A 20,183-nucleotide genomic window follows, 5' to 3' on the forward strand; every position below is an offset into this window, starting at 1 on the left:
ATTGCTCGTGATGGCCGAGGGGGTCTAGTACTTGTGTGTCAAGTGGATTAACGTGACAGTAAAAATTCTGGCTCATCTGGTGATGGACGACTTCCATATAAAAATTCTGGCTCATCTGGTGATGGACGACTTCCATATCGCAAGTCACCAGACGATCAAAAGGAAAATATAGAAGGTTAGCAGCAATAGTGAATAATAGATGCAAAAGCACGCACAGATATTTATATATTTTAAATTCTTAAGAATTTTGGAAGCTGAATCCAATTCTAAAACTGTTTCCTTTTGGTCATAGGCGTCCCAACTTTTCCTTTTTCTATTTAGTTAAGAAGAATGTTGGAAAAATTTATGTGAAACGAATGGAGAGATGAGGGAAAATCATGAATAATTGGATTTTTAATCATCAATTATTTCATGCCGATATGTTTGCATACATGTCCAAAATTATTCATCCCAATAGTTTCGATCACGACATTATCCCAACATTCTTTTTAGGGTTTCTGAACCTCCACATGTGAGTCAACAGAATCATCGCCAATCGAATCTTCAGCCATTTTCCTAATATCTTTTTCCAAGTGATTGGCTACAACAACTCTGCCTCACAGCTCCCAGCCACAAGAGGAGGAACTACATCATCAGGTTGATCCTGGAAACCAACGACGTGTAATATCAGCAAGCAAATGCATGTAAGGTACATGGAAATTGGGAGTAGTAAGGCAAAAGAGAGAAGGGAATTAGGCACCCTAACTGAACAATCAACACTGGTGAATTAGATGCAAAATGCATTCAGATGTTGGCCAAATCAAGTTTGCTTGCTTGCATTCATTTTTTTTTTTTTTAACTATATAAGCTACAGTGCTATTAATCTGAATTGTCTGCTTCTGAAAATTACCATATTTTGACCCAAAAAAATGAAAATTACCAAAGGATTTACCAAATATTTTAACATCAACATAATAATTAGTTATCGGCTCAGAGGGGTAATTTTACTAACAGTTCTATCACAATCAATTTGATTTTGTTCAGCAGGAATCGTAGAGCAAGAAGAAGAAAATGATGTCAGTCTTATGAATGAGACGTGTATAATGTGGAGTGGGCTCTAAAACTAGTTTCCATTTTTTTAAAAAGAAAATGAGATCTCTTACACACACACATATCACCCAAAAAACACAAACACATATATAATATGTGTGTTTCTAACTAGATATTTCTTTGGTACTTATATAAAAAAAAATATATATATATATATATATATATATGTATGTATATGTATATGTATACTCTCTGTTTGATAATACAAAGGACACATTGCAATGTTACTTACTTGAAAAAAAATAAAATATATATATATATATATATGTATGTATATATATATATGTGGTATGTATATGTATATGTATACTCTCTGTTTGATAATACAAAGGACACATTGCAATGTTACTTACTTGAAAAAAAAAAATATATATATATATATGTATGTATATATATGTGGTTACTGGAATTACATGATTGGACTCTAATGAATGACAAAAAAAAAAAAAAAAAAAAAAAAAAATTGGATTTCATTGGTTTGATTCTATATAAAAAGTCTGTAGTTTTCAGTTGGAATTTACTGTAGCATGTATAGTTTAGTTCTCGAATTGGTCCTGGCTATGTTTGCTTTTAGGTTTACATATCTTAATCTGATACTCAAGTAACATATATTGTAAGTTGTTAAAAAAAAAAAATTAAAGTGGAGAAATGATTTCTTGTTTAATCATCTCAACTTAGTTCTAATCTTTTTCTTTTAAAGCTTAATGCTGTTGTGATTTGACTTCGTATATCAGCTTATTCTATAAGTAAAGTCAATCTCTGTTTTATTTTATTTTTTTTAAATTTCTTACAGATCTTTACGTTCATTATTACATTTTCTACCGTGTACTAAATAATTTTCCATACTCATACGCTCTAAATAAGTACAAAGATCTTCTTAGTAGATCATTGCTCATGCAAGATGTTTATAAGTAGGTCTGGCAATTCCTCATGGTTCTACCATTTAACGGGTTGTTCGGGTATATACGTGGGTAACACGATACACAATAAAAAAAGTATTAATTTTATAATTTTATAACCCTAAAAAAAAATACTATAATAATTATATATGTTAATTTAACAATTTTATACCCCTAAAAATTATAAGAATTATATATATATATATATATATTAAATTAAATATTAAAAATTGGTGACCATTGGATTGGTTTAAATATACATACCATTCAATTTCTTAAGTTTATATGTACAAAATAAATAAATTTAAATCTACTTAATAAATATACATATATATATATATATATACACACACACACCATTGAACTTGATGGAATACGAAATTACGAATTCTACGAAACTAATTTCCACGATCCAACCATCAAACTTGTTTGTATATGCTTCAAGATAGCATCAGCAAAAAATCACAAAAAACAAACATTCAGAGATCAAGTAATGGGACAAAACTTTTCGACAGTTATCAACGAAAAATCACGATTTAACGGTTATTTTAACTCCAATTTTGATGATTTTTTTACAGCTACACTCCTTGACCCAATATGAATACAATGAATGAACTTGATCTTCAATTTAAAATATTTACACTTGTGGATACCACAAAATCTTATGTTATACTTAATGAAAGTATGAATAAACTTTTACATGTTAGTGAATCTATAGTTTTGATGGGATACGCATTCTACGAAACCAGTTTCAACGATCCAACAGTCAAACATGTTTGTATATACTTCGAGATCACATATGCCAAAAATTGCAAAAAAAAAACATAAGAGATTAAGTAACGTGACAAAACTTTTCGACGGTTATCAACAAAAAATCATGATTTAACGGTTATTTTAACTTTAATTTTGATGATTTTCTACAGCTACACTCCTTGACCTTATATGAATTCGATTTTCAATTTAAAATATTTACACTAGTGGATATCACAAAATTTTATGTTATACTTAATGAAAGTATAAATAAACTCTAAGTGTTAGTGAATCTATCATTTTGATGGGCTACTCATTCTACGAAACTAATTTCAACGATCCAATCGTCAAACTTGTTTCTATATGCTTCAAGATCGCATACGTCAAAAATCGCAAAAACAAACATTCAGAGATTAAATAACGGGACAAAACTTTTCGACGGTTATCAACAAAAAATTACGATGGTTATTTTAACTTTGATTTTGATGATTTTTTACAACTAAAGTCCTTGACCCTATACGAATACAATGAATGAACTCGATCTTCAATTTGAAATATTTACACTAGTAGATACCACAAAATCTGACATTATACTTAATGAAAGTATGAATAAACTCTGAAGTGTTAGTGTATCTATTGTTTTGATGGGATACACATTCTACGAAACTGGTTTCAATGATCCAACTGTCAAACATGTTTGTATATACTTTGAGATCGCATACACCAAAAATTGCAAAAAACAAACATTCAGAGATCAAGTAACGGGACAAAACTTTTCGACAGTTATCAACGAAAAATCACGATTTAACAGTTATTTTAACTCCGAGTTTGATAATTTTTTACAGCTACACTTCTTGACCCTATATGAATACAATGAATGAACTCGATCTTTAATTTAAAATATTTACACTAGTGGATACCACAAAATCTTATGTCATGATGATTGATGAAAATTGAGGATTTTGTAAAAGGAATAACATGCAAGCTTTGAGTTCCATTGGCAAGGTTTAAACTTTTGAGAAAGGCTTCACAACCTTGAAAACAAAAACTCTTTCATTTTGCATATCCTTGCAAATTTAATATTTTGTAATAGACTAGTAGTGTATGGATGTTTGTTTATTAGACTCTTATGTTCGAGTGTAGATGTAGTACTTAAACGACAAATGTATTTTAATGTTTTGAAGTAATATTTATGTGACAATGTATGATATGTGCAAATTTAAGAAAAAATATATATTTTTCTTAACAGGTCATAACGGGTCGGGTTGGGTAAAGTGACCCAACCTGTTAAGGACCCGTTAAGATAAAGGGTGTGACACGACATGACCCGTTAAAATAATAGGTGTTATATGAAAACGACACGAACACGACAAACACGACCCGTTTGCCAGACCTATTTATAAGCTTCAATTTTTATTAGGAATATCTAAGATTTTACTCCATGACTATCTATTGAATGACAAACACTACATGATAGCTTTAGTCCAGTTTAGGCTAAAGCTTATTATTTGTACATGATATTGCTTTAGTGTACACCACGGAATCCATATGGATAATTTCTTTTGACACCGTGAGCAATGAATTTACCTATATTACACTAATTACACATTGTATCTAAGTATTGGGTTTCCATTGAGTGTGCTACTGGTGGGAATCCAAAGGTTTTATCATTTTATTAGTTATGTATAGATGGATATATATTTTAATTTTGTGTTCAGTTGTGTAGAAATAAATGACAAAAACTATTTTACTAAATAATAATGTGGTTTTTTTCATTTTCTTATGTTAAGATGGCCGGATTAGATGAACAACATGACAATGATTTTGATGGGAATGCTGGGATCATTTTTGCTATTCAAGAAGTGGCAAATGCTAAAAGGGAAACTACTCAGAATAATCATGGACCTGATCATGAAACTGAAGATAATCGAGTGATGAGGATTCAAGGAGAATTTCGCAAGACGCGACCACCGGTATTCAAGGCGAACTGAACCCTATGGCAGCCGAAGAATGGCTACGCCAAATCAAGCGGAAAATGAATAACCAATGTGTTCCAGAAAATCTAAGGGTGATTATTGCTTGTACTTACTCGGAGGGACAAGCATATCATTGGTGGGAATCAGTCTTGGTTATGCCTGACAATGAGATAACTACTTGGATTGAGTTTGAGAAAAATTTTCTTGAGAAATATTTTCCTAGTCCTAAAAAGGCAATAAAGGGCAGAGAATTTACGAATCTTATTCAACGAGACTTGACAGTGGCCGAATACCAAGCAAGGTTCGAGGAGCTAATGTGTTTTGCACCTGAGATGATTCCTAATGAGGCCAATAAAGTACAACGATTTGAGGAAGGTCTGAAACCAGCAATCAAGGAAAATGTGGATATTTTGAGGCTAACTAAATATGTTGATGTCGTTGAAAGAGCCCTTGTAGTTGAACAAAGTACTCCTGAAGGCAAGAGAGCTTGGGAGGTGAGGAATTCTAGTGGAGGACAAAGTAATAAGCGTTCCAAATTCAGTCCTCATAGATATATCAGCAACCACAAGGATCATACAAGATGGCTCAGAATGCACGACAACTTTATTATTGTAAGCAAACTGGACATTATCAAAGGGATTGTCCACAACTGCGGCCATATCCAACACCTCGAGCACCACCATTACAATATCGTGCTTCAAAACCACAGTTCAATGCTCCACTGCCTCAGTATCGTCCTCCTTATCAGCCCCAACAAAATCAGCCAAGAGGTCCAGTTAATCAACTACCACAATGTACAATAGGACCATGTGCACAAACTAGACCAAGGGCACTCGAATGATCTAGAAAGTCAGGGCAATTAGCTTAAGGCCAAGTATATGCTGTTGGACAAGTGATAGACCGAAATGACCCTGCACCAGACCAAAATGATCATGCCGTGGTGGAAGGTATATTCTTAGTTTACAACTCATGGGCTAGAATACTATTTGACTCTCGTGCTACACAATCTTTCATTTCCACATCATTTACATCCATTCTTGGATTGGAGTCTGAAATGATGTCATCTCCTTTAGTTATTGGATCTCTAATGGGAAATAGTGTGGAAGTTAATACATTGTGTAAATCTTGTTTCATAGAGATATTAAATCATAGACTTGTCTTTGATCTTATCATATTAGAGATGCTGGAGTATGATGTCATCTTAGGGATGGATTGGCTTACGCATTTCAATGCCATAATTGATTGCGGTAAGAAAAGAGTGACTATTAAGATTCCTGATGGCGAAACATTTAGTTTCCATGGAATTGGAAATAAAGTTAAGCCCAAATTTATTTTGGATATAAGAGAATGCAGTTACTTGAATTTAATAACAAGTATTGCAATGGAGGTTACAAACAACTTGCAAATGGAATTCATTGCTATAGTGAAGGACTTCAATGATGTATTTCTAGAAGAACTGTTAGAACTACCACCGGAAAGAGAAGTGGAGTTTGCCATTGAAGTATATCTTAGCACAACACCAATTTCTATTCCTCCATACCGTATGACCCCTTCAGAACTCAAAGAGCTTAAGGTATAACTACAGGAGCTACAAGAGACATGATTCATTCGTCCTAGTACATCATCATGGGGTGCACCAGATCTATTTGTGAAGAAGAAAAAAGGAACTCTTCGTATGTGTATAGATTATCGACAACTCAATAAAGTTACTGTGAAGAATAAGTACTCTTTACCAAGAATTGATGATTTATTTGATCAATTAAGGGATGCTTGTTTCTTCTTAAAGATTGATCTTCGCTCTGGCTATCACCAACTTCGAGTGAAGGCGGAAGATGTACCAAAGACAGCTTTCAGAACTTGTTATGGTCATTATGAATTTTTGGTCATGCCTTTTGAATTAACAAATGCCCTAGCAGCATTCATGGACTTAATGAATAGATTTTTTCGATCTCATCTAGATCAATTTGTGATGAAAAAAAACCTTATCGATCGGTAAGTACACAAGTATTTTGTTTAATAAATTCTTGAGCTTTTCAATTTTTGACTTTGTTGTTTTAGGATGCCCCCATCCATATAGATATCTGGCCTCATCCCTGAACGTAATAATTCGAGGCTAAGTTTAGCCCCTCCATGACTGGAGATTTATCATCTGTTACCTACACCATTATTTACAATAGACAACATTAACATAATAAGCTAAGAATGTGTGGGATTGCTAATCTTTTACTTTGGTGTTGGCTAAGCCTATGTGCACTCAACTGAAAAATTAGATCGGTAGATAAGTTCAGCCCAGTCAGGTTTGAAATTTTGCCTTCGTCCCTGGCTGTACGTACTTGACATGATACACACATACACACACATCATATACATGTACATACGGAAAGAGGGATCTAACCAGTGCGACATTTTCATCGATGATATTCTCATCTACTTTAAGTCCAAGAAGGAACATAAAGAACACTTGAAGATCATTTTGCAGCCTTTGAGGGAACACCAATTATTTGCTAAATTTACCAAATGTGAATTTTGGTTAGTTGAAGTAAAGTTTTTGGGACATGTAATTTCTAACAAAGGAATTGCAGTAAATTCTTCCAAAGTTGAAGCGGTGTTTAATTGGGATCAACCGAAAATTGTTCATGAGATACGAAGCTTTATGGGATTAGCTGGATATTATAGACGGTTCATACAAGATTTCTCTCTGATAGCTGCACCAATAACAAAATTGACAAAGAAAGGAGTTACGTTATGTGGGACAACCAATGTGAAGAATCATTTCAGGAATTAAAGACGCGGTTTACTACCTCTCCAGTTTTAATTATTCCTGAACGAGATGTAGGTTATGTGGTATACATTGATGCCTCACTACATGGATTAGGTTGTGTTTTAATGTAGTCGAATAGAGTTGTTGCCTTTGCATCTCGACAACTGAAGTCGCACGAGAGAAATTATCCAACATATGATTTGGAGCTAGCAACTATTGTTCATGCATTGAAACATGGAGACATTATCTTTATGGTGAGCAATTCGAACTTTTTTCAGATCACAAGAGTTTGAGTATTTATTCACACAGAATAAGTTGAATTTAATGCAAGGCGTTGGATGGAATACCTTGAAGATTATGACTTCAGTTTACATTATCATCCAGGAAAAGAAAATGTTGTGGCAAATGCTTTGAGCAGAAAATCAAGAGGAACTGTAGCAACTTTGCATCTTCAAAAATGGAAAATGATAGAAACTCTTTGTCAGTTTAAATTGCATGTAGACATAAAGAAGGATTGTGTTTATCTATGCAATTTGGTTACTCAACCATTTTTGGGGGAAAGATTATTGAAGCGCAAAAAGATGATTCCTTGTCGAAGTCAATCCAAGCTGAGATTGCAAGCAGAGAAGCAGATGAGATTGCATACGGTGGACTAAGATACTCAGGAAGGTTATTTGCACCTGAAATTCTTGAATTAAGGAATGAAGTTCTTCGGGAAAGCCATTGTTCTTCTTACATGATTCATCTTGGAGGTACAAAAATGTATTATGATCTTCGACGTCAATTTTGGTGGAATGGTACGAAGAAAGATGTAACAATATTTGTAGCATAGTGTCTCATTTGTCAACAAGTGAAAGTGAACATAAAAATCTATCAGCTTTACTTCAACCACTAGCCGTAACTAAGTGGAAATGGGATTATATCACAATGGACTTTATGATAGGACTACCAAAATCACAAATAAGCCGAGATGCAATATGGGCTATTGTAGACCATTTGACCAAGTCTGCACATTTCTTACCAATTAAGACAACGAATTCCATTGAAACACTTGCAAAGCTTTACATTCGAGAAATAGTAAGATTACATGGAATTCCCATTTCAATTGTGTTTGATTGGGATTCCAAGTTTACTTCTAAGTTTTGTGAAACCTTGCAACAAGCTTTAGGATCTCAACTACATTTTAGAACTACTTTTCATCCACAGACAGATGGGCAGTCCGACAGAACCATCCAAATCTTAGAAGACATGATGAGGGCATGTATTTTAGATTTTGGAAGAAGTTGGGAAGATCATTTATCACTCGCTGAATTTGCCTACAACAATAGTTACCAGTCAAGCGTTGAAATGGCACCATATGAAGCAATATATGGAAGACCATGTAGATCACCTAATTGTTGGGTAGAAATAGGTGACAAGGTGATATTAAGACCTAACCTTGTACAAGAGACTACTGAAAAGATCAAGACAGTTAAGCAATGTCTTATAATAGCTCAAAGTTGACAGAAAAACTATGCAGATCGAAGAATGAAACCAATGAAGTTCGAGGTCGGTGATTTGTGTTTTTGAAAGTATCACCTCGCAAAGGAGTCAAAAGATTTGGAGAGTCAGGAAAATTATCTCCAAGATTTATTGGACCTTTTGAAATTCTGCAACGAATTGGCGAAGTGGCATATAGATCAGCGTTGCCCCCTCAACTTTCAGGTATTCACAACGTATTTCATGTCTCTATGCTACGGAAGTATGAACCTGATCCATCTCATGTCATTGATGTTGAAGTTTATGGATGGAGTGTTTAATTTCTAGGTTTAGTTTTGAAGTATGAAGAAGAGGAAAGAAAACTTGAAATTCTCTGGAAAAGGAAAACTTTCTGTTTTTTTTTTTTTTTTTTTTCTTAATGGAATGCGACTGCTCTATTTCTTTTCAGAGCATAAAACCAACTTTTCCCTTTTCATTCTTTTAAGCACTAAATCCAATCTTAGCCGTACATAGTAGGTCATCAATATGATGATGACACATGGCTATTACAAGGACATATGAGACCTTCAAAAGTAAATGGATCCATAACCTAAACTTGTCATATAAGACAATACAAAGACAATTAAGGAAATCTGAAAACAACTTAACTATCAACATTCCCTCTTAAGTTGTTCACTGATTTCACACTAAGGAGATCTCTGAGAAAACAAAAACGAGCTTTAGGAAGAGCCTTAGTGAAAATATCAGCAAGCTGGTCTTCACTCTTGCAGTACATGATGTCAATCACATTTTGCTGCAGTGCTTTTCTGATAAAATGGTACCTTCTATTTATGTGTTTCGATTTTTTATGGAAGACAGGATTTTTAGTCATGGCTATTGCTGATGTGTTGTCACACATAAGTGGAGTAGCTTCTGCCTGCATTTCTCCAAAATCTTCTAACACAAATCTTAGCCAAATGGCTTGAGTTGTTGCTTCAGCTACACTGACGTGTTCGGCTTCTGCAGTTGAGAGAGCAACACTGTGTTGCTTCACAGAGGCCCAAGAAAACACACCACTTCCAAATGTGAATGTATATCCGGAAGTGCTCTTCATGTCATCCTCACACCCACTCCAGTCACTATCACAATATCCTATAAGTACAGCTTTCTTTCCCTTCTCAAACTCAATTTCAAAATCAATGGTCCCTTGTATATATCTTAGGACCCTTTTGGCAGTTCTAAGATGTTTCTTGGAGGGAGAGTGCATAAATCTTGCCAACAGTGATGCAGCAAACATAATGTCAGGCCTAGTGGCAGTTAAATATAGCAAGCTGCCCACAATCTGCCTGTAAACTCCTTCATCAGTGGATTCACTTCCATCATTCCTGCAAAGTTTTTCATTTGTAGCCAGTGGTGTGCTCACTGGTTTACAGTTCTGCAAACCAAACTTGTCTAGTAGAGATAGAGCATATTTCTTTTGCCCAATGAAGATCCCTTTTTCACTTTGCAGAATCCCCATGCCAAGAAAATGGTGCAGCAGTCCCAAGTCTGTCATTTCATACATGTTCATCATATCAAACTTGAATTCTGACATCAATTCTTCATTGCTGCCAGTGTAAACTATATCATCCACATAGATTGAGATGATTATAGTTTCAGTACCATTTCTTACCTTAACATAAAGTGTAGGTTCACTGGGGCTCCTCTCAAATCCACATAAGATGAAATATGCATCAATTTCTTCGTACCAGGCCCTTGGTGCTTGTTTCAGGCCATATAATGCCTTCCTTAACTTATAAACCTTTTCTTCTGCATTCTGAATTACAAAACCTTTAGGTTGGTCTACATAGACCTCTTCATGTAGAGTTCCATTTAAGAAGGTAGATTTGACATCAAGTTGGAACAATCTCCAACCTTTCTGGGCTGCAAGAGCTATTAGTGTCCTAATAGTATCCATCCTTGCTACCAAAGCAAAGGTCTCATTGAAATCCACTCCGGGCTTTTGAGAATATCCCTTAGCAACTAGTCTTGCCTTGTGTTTTTGTATAGAACCATCAAGATTGAGTTTGATCTTATATACCCATTTAACTCCAATGACCCACTTGGATGTAGATCTGTCCACCAACTCCCAAGTTTCATTTTTTTCTATCATGGAGATCTCATTATCCATAGCTGCCTGCCATGCTTTATCTTTTGCAGCTTCTTGATAATTTTCTGGTTCTATGATACACATGTTGCACCTTGCATATATAGCAGTTAATCTTCTTAACCTAACCGGTGTAGAGGTAGAAGTTGCTGAATTTTGGACCCTTACGCTTGAATCTTGTGTTCCAATAGTGTCCTCGCTTTGTATTTGATCTGAAGCAGGTGCTGATTCCACTTGCTCAGTGATTCTATCATTGATCTCAACATTCAGTGGAACTGAAATAGGCATTTCCCTTTGTGTTTCCCAATTCCAAGCTAAGTTCTCATAAAAAATGACATTCCTAGACAATATTACTTTCTTGGAATGCAGGTCATACACTTTATACCTCTTCTCACATTTTCCATACCCAATGAAAATTCCCTTCGTTGCAGATTCCTCCAATTTGTGCCTCAGTTGACTAGGCACGTGATAGTAGCATATAGAACCAAAGACCCTCAAGTGCTTGACTCCTGGCTTCCTGCCACTAAAAGCTTCAAAAGGTGTTACTTCATGAAGTGATCTGGTAGGACATCGATTAAGAATGTAGACTGCAGTTGTTACTGCTTCACCCCAGAAATTATATGGTAAATGCTTCTCATGTATCATAGCCTTTGCCATCTCAACAATTATCCTATTCTTCCTCTCAGCCACTCCATTTTGCTGAGGGGAATAGGCAATTGTGAGTTGTCTTTCCAAACCAACATCTTCACAAAATTTCAAAAACTCAGTGGAGGTGTATTCTCCCCCTTTATCACTCCTCAACTTCTTGATTTTGAATCCACTTTGTAGTTCTACCATGGCCTTAAACTTCTTGAAGATATTGAAAACTTCAGATTTCAGATTCATCAGGTATACCCAGCACATCCTGGTGTAATCATCAATAAAGGTTAGGAAGTATTTGTTACCTCTTATGGTAGAGACTTGCATTGGTCCACATACATCAGTATGGATCAATTCTAGAGGTACAGTGGCTCTCCATGCTTTCTCTTTGTCAAATACCTCTCTGTGAGCTTTACCCATAGCACACCCTTGACAAACTTTAGATGTATCTTTTATCTCAGGTAGCCCATAAACCATTTCCTTTTGTTGTAGAGATTTTAGACTTTGGAAATTCAGATGCCCATATCTCTTATGCCAGTTTTAGGTGGTCTCTTCAACAATTGCTCTTCTAGCTACTTCATTTCCATATTCAAGTGTCATAGGGAAACACCTATTGTTGGTCATTTGCACCCTTGCCAAGAGGTTCTCAAAGGTTTTGTCATCAAAGATATCCACTAGATAATCCCCAAATACCAAGAAGTACCCATGTTCAACCATTTGGCCTACACTCAAGAGGTTTTCATCTAGTCCTGGCACTAACATGACCTCATTTATGTATCTTTTTCCGTGTATGGTGTCAATAACCAATGTTCCCTGTCTAACAGCTTGAACTAAGTCACCAGTACCCATCTTAACTTTGGCTGTCACATTTCTGTTCACTTCAATCAAGAGGGATTCATGGCCAGTCATATGATTGCTACATGCACTATCCACATACCATACACTAGAATTTTTCACCACAGAGGCTGAGTGATAAGCATAAAACATAGTTCCCTCTTCCTCTACTTCATTTGCATAATTTGCTGCAAGTACAATTTTGTTTCTGCAGTCATTTGCCAAGTGACCAAATCTGTCACATTTATGGCACTTGGGTTTTCCCTTAAACCAACAAGTCTCATAATGTAGTTTGTTGCAGTGAACACAGGAAATCTTTGTTCCTTCACCTTGATTCTCCTTCTTTGGGACATTTGCATATTTTACATCCATTTTCTTGCCTTTGTTCTTCCAATTGTTCTTGAATTTTGAGCTACCCCCATATGAGGAACTTGGTCCTTCTCTGGGATTGATACTCAAGGATGAAAAAGCCTTCTCTGAACCATAGTCAGCATGCCTTTGTAGTCTTTGTTCATGTTACTTCAAGGAACCCACAACTTCTTGCACACTAATTGTATCTGTGTCTTTGGTTTCCTCTATAAGTTCTGCAATCGAATCATAGCTCCTAGGTAGACTAATCAAAAGCTTTTGTACAATTCTTTGATCAAAAAGTTCTTCCCCGCATGACCTCATTTGATTCACAAGCTCAAACAGTTTAGATACATACCTAGATAAAGAATCATCATCCTTCATTCTAAGATGTTCAAATTCCCTCCTAAGCCCTTGCAATTTCACAGATCTTACTTTCTTATCACCAACAAATTCTGATTTTAGAATATCCCAAGCAGCTTTGGAGGTTACCTATTGAGTTATGCGAGGAAAGATATCATTTGAGACTGCATTTTGAATCAATCCTAGTGCTTTTGCATCTTTAGTGACGTTGTCTTTCAGTGCTAGTTTTTCAGCTGTTGTAAGCTCTTTCTCATCTTTCTTAGGTTCTTCATATCCTTTTTCAACTAGTCTCCAAAGATCCTACGAGATGAAGATCGTACGCAGCTTGATCATCCAGAAATCATAGTTACTTCCATTGAAAATGGGAGCTCGTAGCTCACCACCTCCAGCTCCGGCCATCTGAGACTAAACCGTCAGAGATTAGGGTATTTCGTTGATTTCCCCTTTTCTGCTTCGCGATTTCACAACGCCCAGATTCAAATTCGAACCTGTGCTCTGATACCATGTTGAAGTTTATGGATGGAGTGTTTAATTTCTGGGTTTAGTTTTGAAGTATGAAGAAGAGGAAAGAAAACTTGAAACTCTCTGGAAAAGGAAAGCTTTCTGTTTTTTTTTCTTTTCTTTTTCTTAATGGAATGCGACTGCTCTGTTTCTTTTCAGAGCATAAAACCAACTTTTCCCTTTTCATTCTTTTAAGCACTAAATCCAATCTTAGCCGTACATAGTAGGTCATCAATATGATGATGATACATGGCTATTACAAGGACATATGAGACCTTCAAAAGTAAATGGATCCAGAACCTAAACTTGTCATATAAGACAATACAAAGACAATTAAGGAAATCTGAAAACAACTTAACTATCAACAATTGATTGGGAGAGCTAAGCATGGATGAACAATTGTCATATGAAGAAAGAGCAATTCGTATTCTAGATCGCAAAGAACAGATATTACGAACGAAGACTATTATGTTGGTCAAAGTTCTGTGGCAACATGGTGATGTAGAAGAAACCACATGGGAGTTGGAGACTGAGATGCATACAAAATACACAGAACTTTTCCTTCACTCCGGTAAGTTTTTAAATTTTGAGGACTAAATTTTCTTAAGGGAGTAGATTGTGAGAACTCAAATTTTTTTTTTAATTAGTTAGTACTGCAAGTGTATGATATAACTTTCTAATTTATATAGTTAGATTAATATGTAAATTGGTCCATATGTTTGAGATTCATTATATATAATAATACCATATACTTTTGACAAAAATGACAAATACAATATTTTGTTATTAATTTAGTTTTTTTATTTGTTTCTTTCTTCTGGACGATAACTCCAATAAGGAGTCCACAATCTCCTTTTTCTCAAATCTACCGTAGTTTGAAAAGGGAAAAAAAGCCCTAGCTTTTTCTCTCTTCGAATTTCAGAAGCAAGAAATAAGTTTTGTCTTTGGATCTTCAATTCCATACTTATCTAGAGTCAAATTGGAGTAGCCAACAAGTAATTCATGAGGTAAGCTTGTTTTTATTTCCTTACGACTGTACACTTGACCTTGTGATTTCCATGCCTCTTTCTCTCTTACCACCACGTAAGAATTTAAAATCAGAAGGTGTGTTATTATCATTTGCTAAGATTTTCGTCTCAATCTCGTTAACATGTGGTAGTCAAGTGAATCCTCCTCTTACTACTAGAAAGCAGGAGGTGTTCAATTTATGTGGCTTGGTGTCTTGTGTCACCTTAGTTTTAGTTCCAGGAGAACTTGTGGAGTCTATGGAAGTAGGAGGTGAAGGTCTAAGAAGCAGGTGGTGAAGAGTCTAGAGTTAGGCATCATGATTGTTAGGATAAGAGTTTTTTTTTAGCCAGTTAAAAAGAAACAAAAACCTGTATAAATAGGGAGTCAGTAGTTCTCTTGAGAATCAACAGTAATAGAAATACCAGACAAAAAGCTTTATAGTTTCAGAAAGCTAGAGAAGGAGAAAGGGTGCTAAGAGTTGAAGTAATTTTCTTTTTGTTAGACTTCTCATTCCTTTTATTTTATTCATCTTTCTATTTTAGTGGGCTTTGAAGAGGTTGGTTAATCAATAGTCAATCTCTTTTACCCAAAAACCCCATATTTTTATATTATAAAATGTTCAATTTTCTTTTTTATTTCAAAATATACTTATGTTCTGTTACTGTTTAAAATAGAGAGCTTTCATAAAAAAAAAAAAAAAAAAAAAAAAAAAAAAAAAAAAAACCAGTCTTTTATGTTGAGGTTTTAGTTATGGATTGGTAGGAAGGAAGGGATTTCAAGGTGAAATTTTGAAACATGAAACTTTTGAACTAGTCATCTAAGTCAATAAACAAACTTTGGTGTTGAAAACGAGTTCTGATTGTAATAATATATTTGGATATTATTGGTGGGTTCGTACAGATATCCAATATTAATTTTGCATAACAAATTTACACCATACAAAAATTTTTAGTTTTAAAACTATTTTACTAGAAATCTGAAGTATGTTTTGTTTGGGTTATTATTATATATACTTATTAAAGTATGTATTCTACAAAGTCTATCTATAATACGAGTTATATTTTAAAGTGAGTGCTTAAATAGTGATAGTTTATACTTTGAATAGGAACTCACGAGCTGGACCAAGATACTTGATTAGTTTGGTTGTTACGTGGACTTACATTGTAGCTTTGGAACCAAGTAGGGGGTGCTTGGGAAACCTTATAATTATTTATTCATTTATTATCTAATTAATACATATTGATTGATATTTATCTATTTGGTTGGGTTCATAAACTCATTGCCTATATGATTACTTGGATGGATTGATATACATGTTTTTCATTCATTTGTTAAACAATGAACTGGTTACCTTGAGTTGAGATTCTTGTGAAGGAGATAGGGAAATGGGCAATGAGGAAGGTTTTTGTGTAGTTGAGCCTAATTCTTGACAGATAACAGGTCTTAGGCTAGCCCCAAAGTGCACAATAATTTAAGGGTAATACGGGACTGGTGAAAGGGAATTAGGCAAGAGCACTAACAAAAGGGAAATATGGTGTTTGGGTTCAGGTTAAAGGGTCTGAAAAGAGAAACTTTGTGCATTCATACATATCATTTTTCTAATGTGTTTTAACTAAAAAATAAAATAAAATAATATACTCATGGTTATAAATATATATATATATATATATATATATATATATATATAATTACTTTAATGTAGGGGGATTCATCATTCGAAGGGAAGTAGACTACTCAAGAACTTCACATTTCATTTATTTTCTGTCAAAATTGAATAAAGAATTCAAAAAATCTAATAAAACGAGGAATGAATCAATGAAATGTTGCTTGATCTTCTTTGGGAACTTAAGTAAGGAGTAGTTGTTGTTTTATAGAATTTTAAAGTGAGAACCCCTCTCTTTATCTTTATTTGGTGTAACTACTTGAGCCGGATGAGAGGAAACTTTTATTTGCTTACGATATTGTTCATTATCACCATCGAAGCCAAATTCATTCTCTAGCTTGAAAGTAACAAATTTTGCAATAGTTAATTTCATCAAGTACAGTATAAAAAGAGATGAACCAATTAGAATCCTTGTTCTCATGCTTTTTTTAGATCATTAGGCTTAATCATAATCAGCCTCGCCGATTTCAATGTTTTGGCCCTTTCCTTGTAAATCTAACAGAGAAAGCTGAGGCACATTCTATATTATCAATTTCGTCTTGCGACAATTGAATTCTATATTTAAATTAACGAAAATAAACTTAAATTTCAACAAAAATAAAAAATAAAATAAAAAAAATTTAAAAGGGGTAAAATTGGTAAAATAACAAAGAAAAAAGTAGGGAGAAAAGGAAAAGAAAGTGATATGGTCAAATGTGAGAGTAGTGGTCAAGCATTACCATTAGATGGTCAGTTAGACAAACGAATACGCCTTTGAAATCGACTAGTACTATTACTATGGTTAAATGAAGGGTAATGACAAAGGAAATATTTATAGGTCAGATCACGGAATAAGCATGTTGGAAATGTATAAATGAAGAGTTATTAAGAAACCGTGAGTGCAAATACAAATTTCATGCGCAAAATCTCTCACGTTAATTAGTGTTTGCATGATAATTAGTTAACAATCAAACTATTTAGACACGCAGAAATAATCTACGTAGTCTACTTTCTAACGAAAATGGTTTATATATTTGATGGTACTTGATGGTACATGCAGACAAGAGTTTGTATTTAGACACTCTGAAAAGGGTTTGTCTAAATGGAGAAATTTTTCCAAGTACCTGGAACATTAGTTGACTTGGTGTTCCCAACGAATAGGGTGTAGACAGCTGTCTATCTCATTTTTAAAAATGTGCCACGTTTGTTAACTTTGGGCAATAGAATTCCTAATTTAACCCTAACATAAGCAATCAGAAAACTCATTGCACCCCTTCCACGCCAAGCACCCACCACACCAGCAACTACCCACCTCCGTCGGCGACATGCCGTCTCTTCTCTATTTTCCTCTTTTTCTTTCTCCTATTCTCTCTCTTCCCCACTCTTATTTGGGCATGGAACCCGATGATGGTCGGTGGCACCCTCAAGTCTGCCTTCGTCGATCTCCGAATTAAGAGTTTATGAGGTTGTCAGCGTCCGTTGTGTCCTTCTCCGGTGCGGGTCTCCTGGGAATCTGGGTATTTTGTTTTTCTTATTTAAAATTTTTGTGTTTTATTTTATTTTATTGATCTAGAAAGAGTATTCTGCGAAAATTTTCACTAAATATTATATAGTACACTGATGGGTTTTAAAACAAAGAGGGTACTTGATGGTACACGATGATTAGAAAATATTCAGATGCTGCCCGAGGCTGTGTTGAAAGTTGTGTAGAAAACTATGATTATTAATAATAAAAAATGGTAGATTATATATCATAAGGTGACCAAATTAAATTAGTAATAAAAGGAGAATAGTTTCAAACCTCTCTATTATCATAAGATATTAATACTCATTGAAATTGTGGCCTTTCTTAAAAATTTAAAATTTAGGGTTTAGTAGACTTGGTGATGGGCTAAGGGCATGAGACAGCAGCTCGTCAACTTCACGATCACAATTATAAATTAATTTAGAAGGGTCGCAAAGTCAGCCATAACGCCACTTTTTGGAGGTCTTGTTCCCACTCTTGACGGCTTGCTTCCCCAAGGAAACGTTTTGTAGCTAATAATTTACTTCATTATCTCCAATTTTCTCATTTTCCAAATTTGGCCCTTTACTTACATTGTGTTTGTTGATGCATATATCTTTCCGATCGGATCTACCCAATAGAAAGAAGCCACGTGGAAGCAAGCTGATACGAGTGGCGGAGCTACTTCTTACATACATAAGTAATTTAAACAAAAAACGTGAAAGATTGGATTGTAAATTGGATAAAAAAAATTAAAGACCTTAATTTCAATCAAGTGAACTAAAAACATTGTACAAATCCAGAAATCCAAACATGAGGTAAAGAGTAAGCAAGAAAATTTTAAAATATAATTAAAGCTAATGAAAATTTGATAGAATAAGAAGGGAAGCGAAGTCTGCACCACAATAAGAGAGGAGAAGAGAAAATAAGGTCTATCCTGGAACGGAAAAGAGTTTGCATTAAGAACACACTTTAATTTAAGAGTATTAAACTAATATGCAACATAAGCATTTATTAAAATAGCAAGAAGAAAAAAAAAGGTAGGATAGGCCAGGGACCATTATGGTCTCTTAGTGGCTCCACCCATGTTTGACAAAATAGTCCAGCTGAGAAGAGGCAGTGGGGTCAGCGAGGACACATTGGCAAATGAGACCAGCATATTCCAACAAGAATGGCCTCCTGGAGCAATAAAGAGGTCGGCACCTATAAAGTGACTGACCCGGTTGAGATGGCTCAGAACACCAACACAAGGTCATTAAAAGGAAGAACTTTGAAGGTTCTCAGCTCGGTACCTTGGTTAGATGACCAACTTGATGCTTCTCGGAGAGTACTACACCGACGACTGAAGATACGAAGTGTAGAGATCAGGTCAGCTCGGAAGGCTATCATCATGACTCAGGCATTTATGAAGGTTGGTTAGAAGATTTGGGAATAGTTATTAGATCCCAGGATTCCTGAAGTCATTGATGGTTGTCAGAGACACGTGTCATAATTGTTGAGAATGAATCTCACATTGATGGGATGAGGGACCTTGCATGGGCTTACAAGTAAGTTGGGCAACTCCCCATATTGTCAACTGATTTTATGATGGAACCTCAACTTCTTTTATGGTATGAGAGCAGGTTGTCGTACATGTGAATCCCTACATGTGAATCCAAATGGGCATACGTGCTCCACGTCACCTTATTGTGTTGTCCAAATGGAGGCTTGAAAATTCGCCACAAGTGAGAGGGCATGTTGAGAATGAATCCAACATTGATGGGAGAATGGACCTTGCATGGGCTTATAAGTATGTTGAGCTACTCCCTATATTGCTAATTTATTTTATGGTGTAACCTCAACTTCCTTCAATAACCCTATAGTGCAACTGAGCTTTTACCATGGAAGAGCCTTCTGGGAAATAGGAGATTTGTTCCCCCTTAATTATTGGAAGTACTCTTGGTTTTTCACCAGAGCACCAATGGCAGCCACCACACCGGTATGACTCCAATAACCTTTCTGTTTATTCTTTGCAGATGATTCCACGTAGACAAGTTTGATTGTCTCGAACTTGGATCGAAAGACTTTACCACATGCCTTGGAGGTCCTTTTGTTGACTCTCAGTTCTGGCGACAATAGTGTTTATGATCATAGGAACAACGAGCAATGGTGTTAAGATATGAACATATTGTATCAATGGTGATGAAGAATCAAGAACTAGAGAGAGAAAGTAAAGAGATACCTAAATATTCTTTATATTAATGTTTTCTTAGTAGTAGAGTTATT

At 35.0% G+C, this 20,183-nt stretch overlaps 1 protein-coding gene and 1 pseudogene across 1 annotated transcript; both read left to right on the forward strand.

Moving 5' to 3' along the window:
- The first annotated feature begins 4,528 nt into the window (after nucleotides 1–4,528).
- LOC137744368 (uncharacterized) lies at nucleotides 4,529–6,811 on the forward strand. Its single transcript, XM_068484199.1, has 4 exons — nucleotides 4,529–4,711; nucleotides 4,834–5,489; nucleotides 5,867–6,287; nucleotides 6,773–6,811. The coding sequence occupies exons 1-4, from the start codon at nucleotides 4,529–4,531 to the stop codon at nucleotides 6,809–6,811; spliced, it is 1,299 nt and encodes a 432-aa protein (XP_068340300.1).
- A 1,915-nt stretch (nucleotides 6,812–8,726) lies between these two features.
- LOC148692322 (uncharacterized) lies at nucleotides 8,727–14,361 on the forward strand (annotated as a pseudogene).
- The last annotated feature ends 5,822 nt before the right edge of the window (nucleotides 14,362–20,183 follow it).

Source organism: Pyrus communis, chromosome 12, assembly GCF_041283825.1.
Source record: "Pyrus communis isolate YQ-2024b chromosome 12, ASM4128382v1, whole genome shotgun sequence".
Lineage (NCBI taxonomy): Eukaryota > Viridiplantae > Streptophyta > Magnoliopsida > Rosales > Rosaceae > Pyrus > Pyrus communis.

Coding starts and splice junctions, on each gene's coding strand:
- LOC137744368 (XM_068484199.1), top strand. CDS start 4,529: ATGGCCGGATTAGATGAACAACATGACAATGATTTTGATGGGAATGCT. Junction 4,712..4,833: donor TTCGCAAGACGCGACCACCG/GTATTCAAGGCG, acceptor ACTTACTCGGAG/GGACAAGCATATCATTGGTG. Junction 6,288..6,772: donor CAGAACTCAAAGAGCTTAAG/GTATAACTACAG, acceptor TTGTTGTTTTAG/GATGCCCCCATCCATATAGA.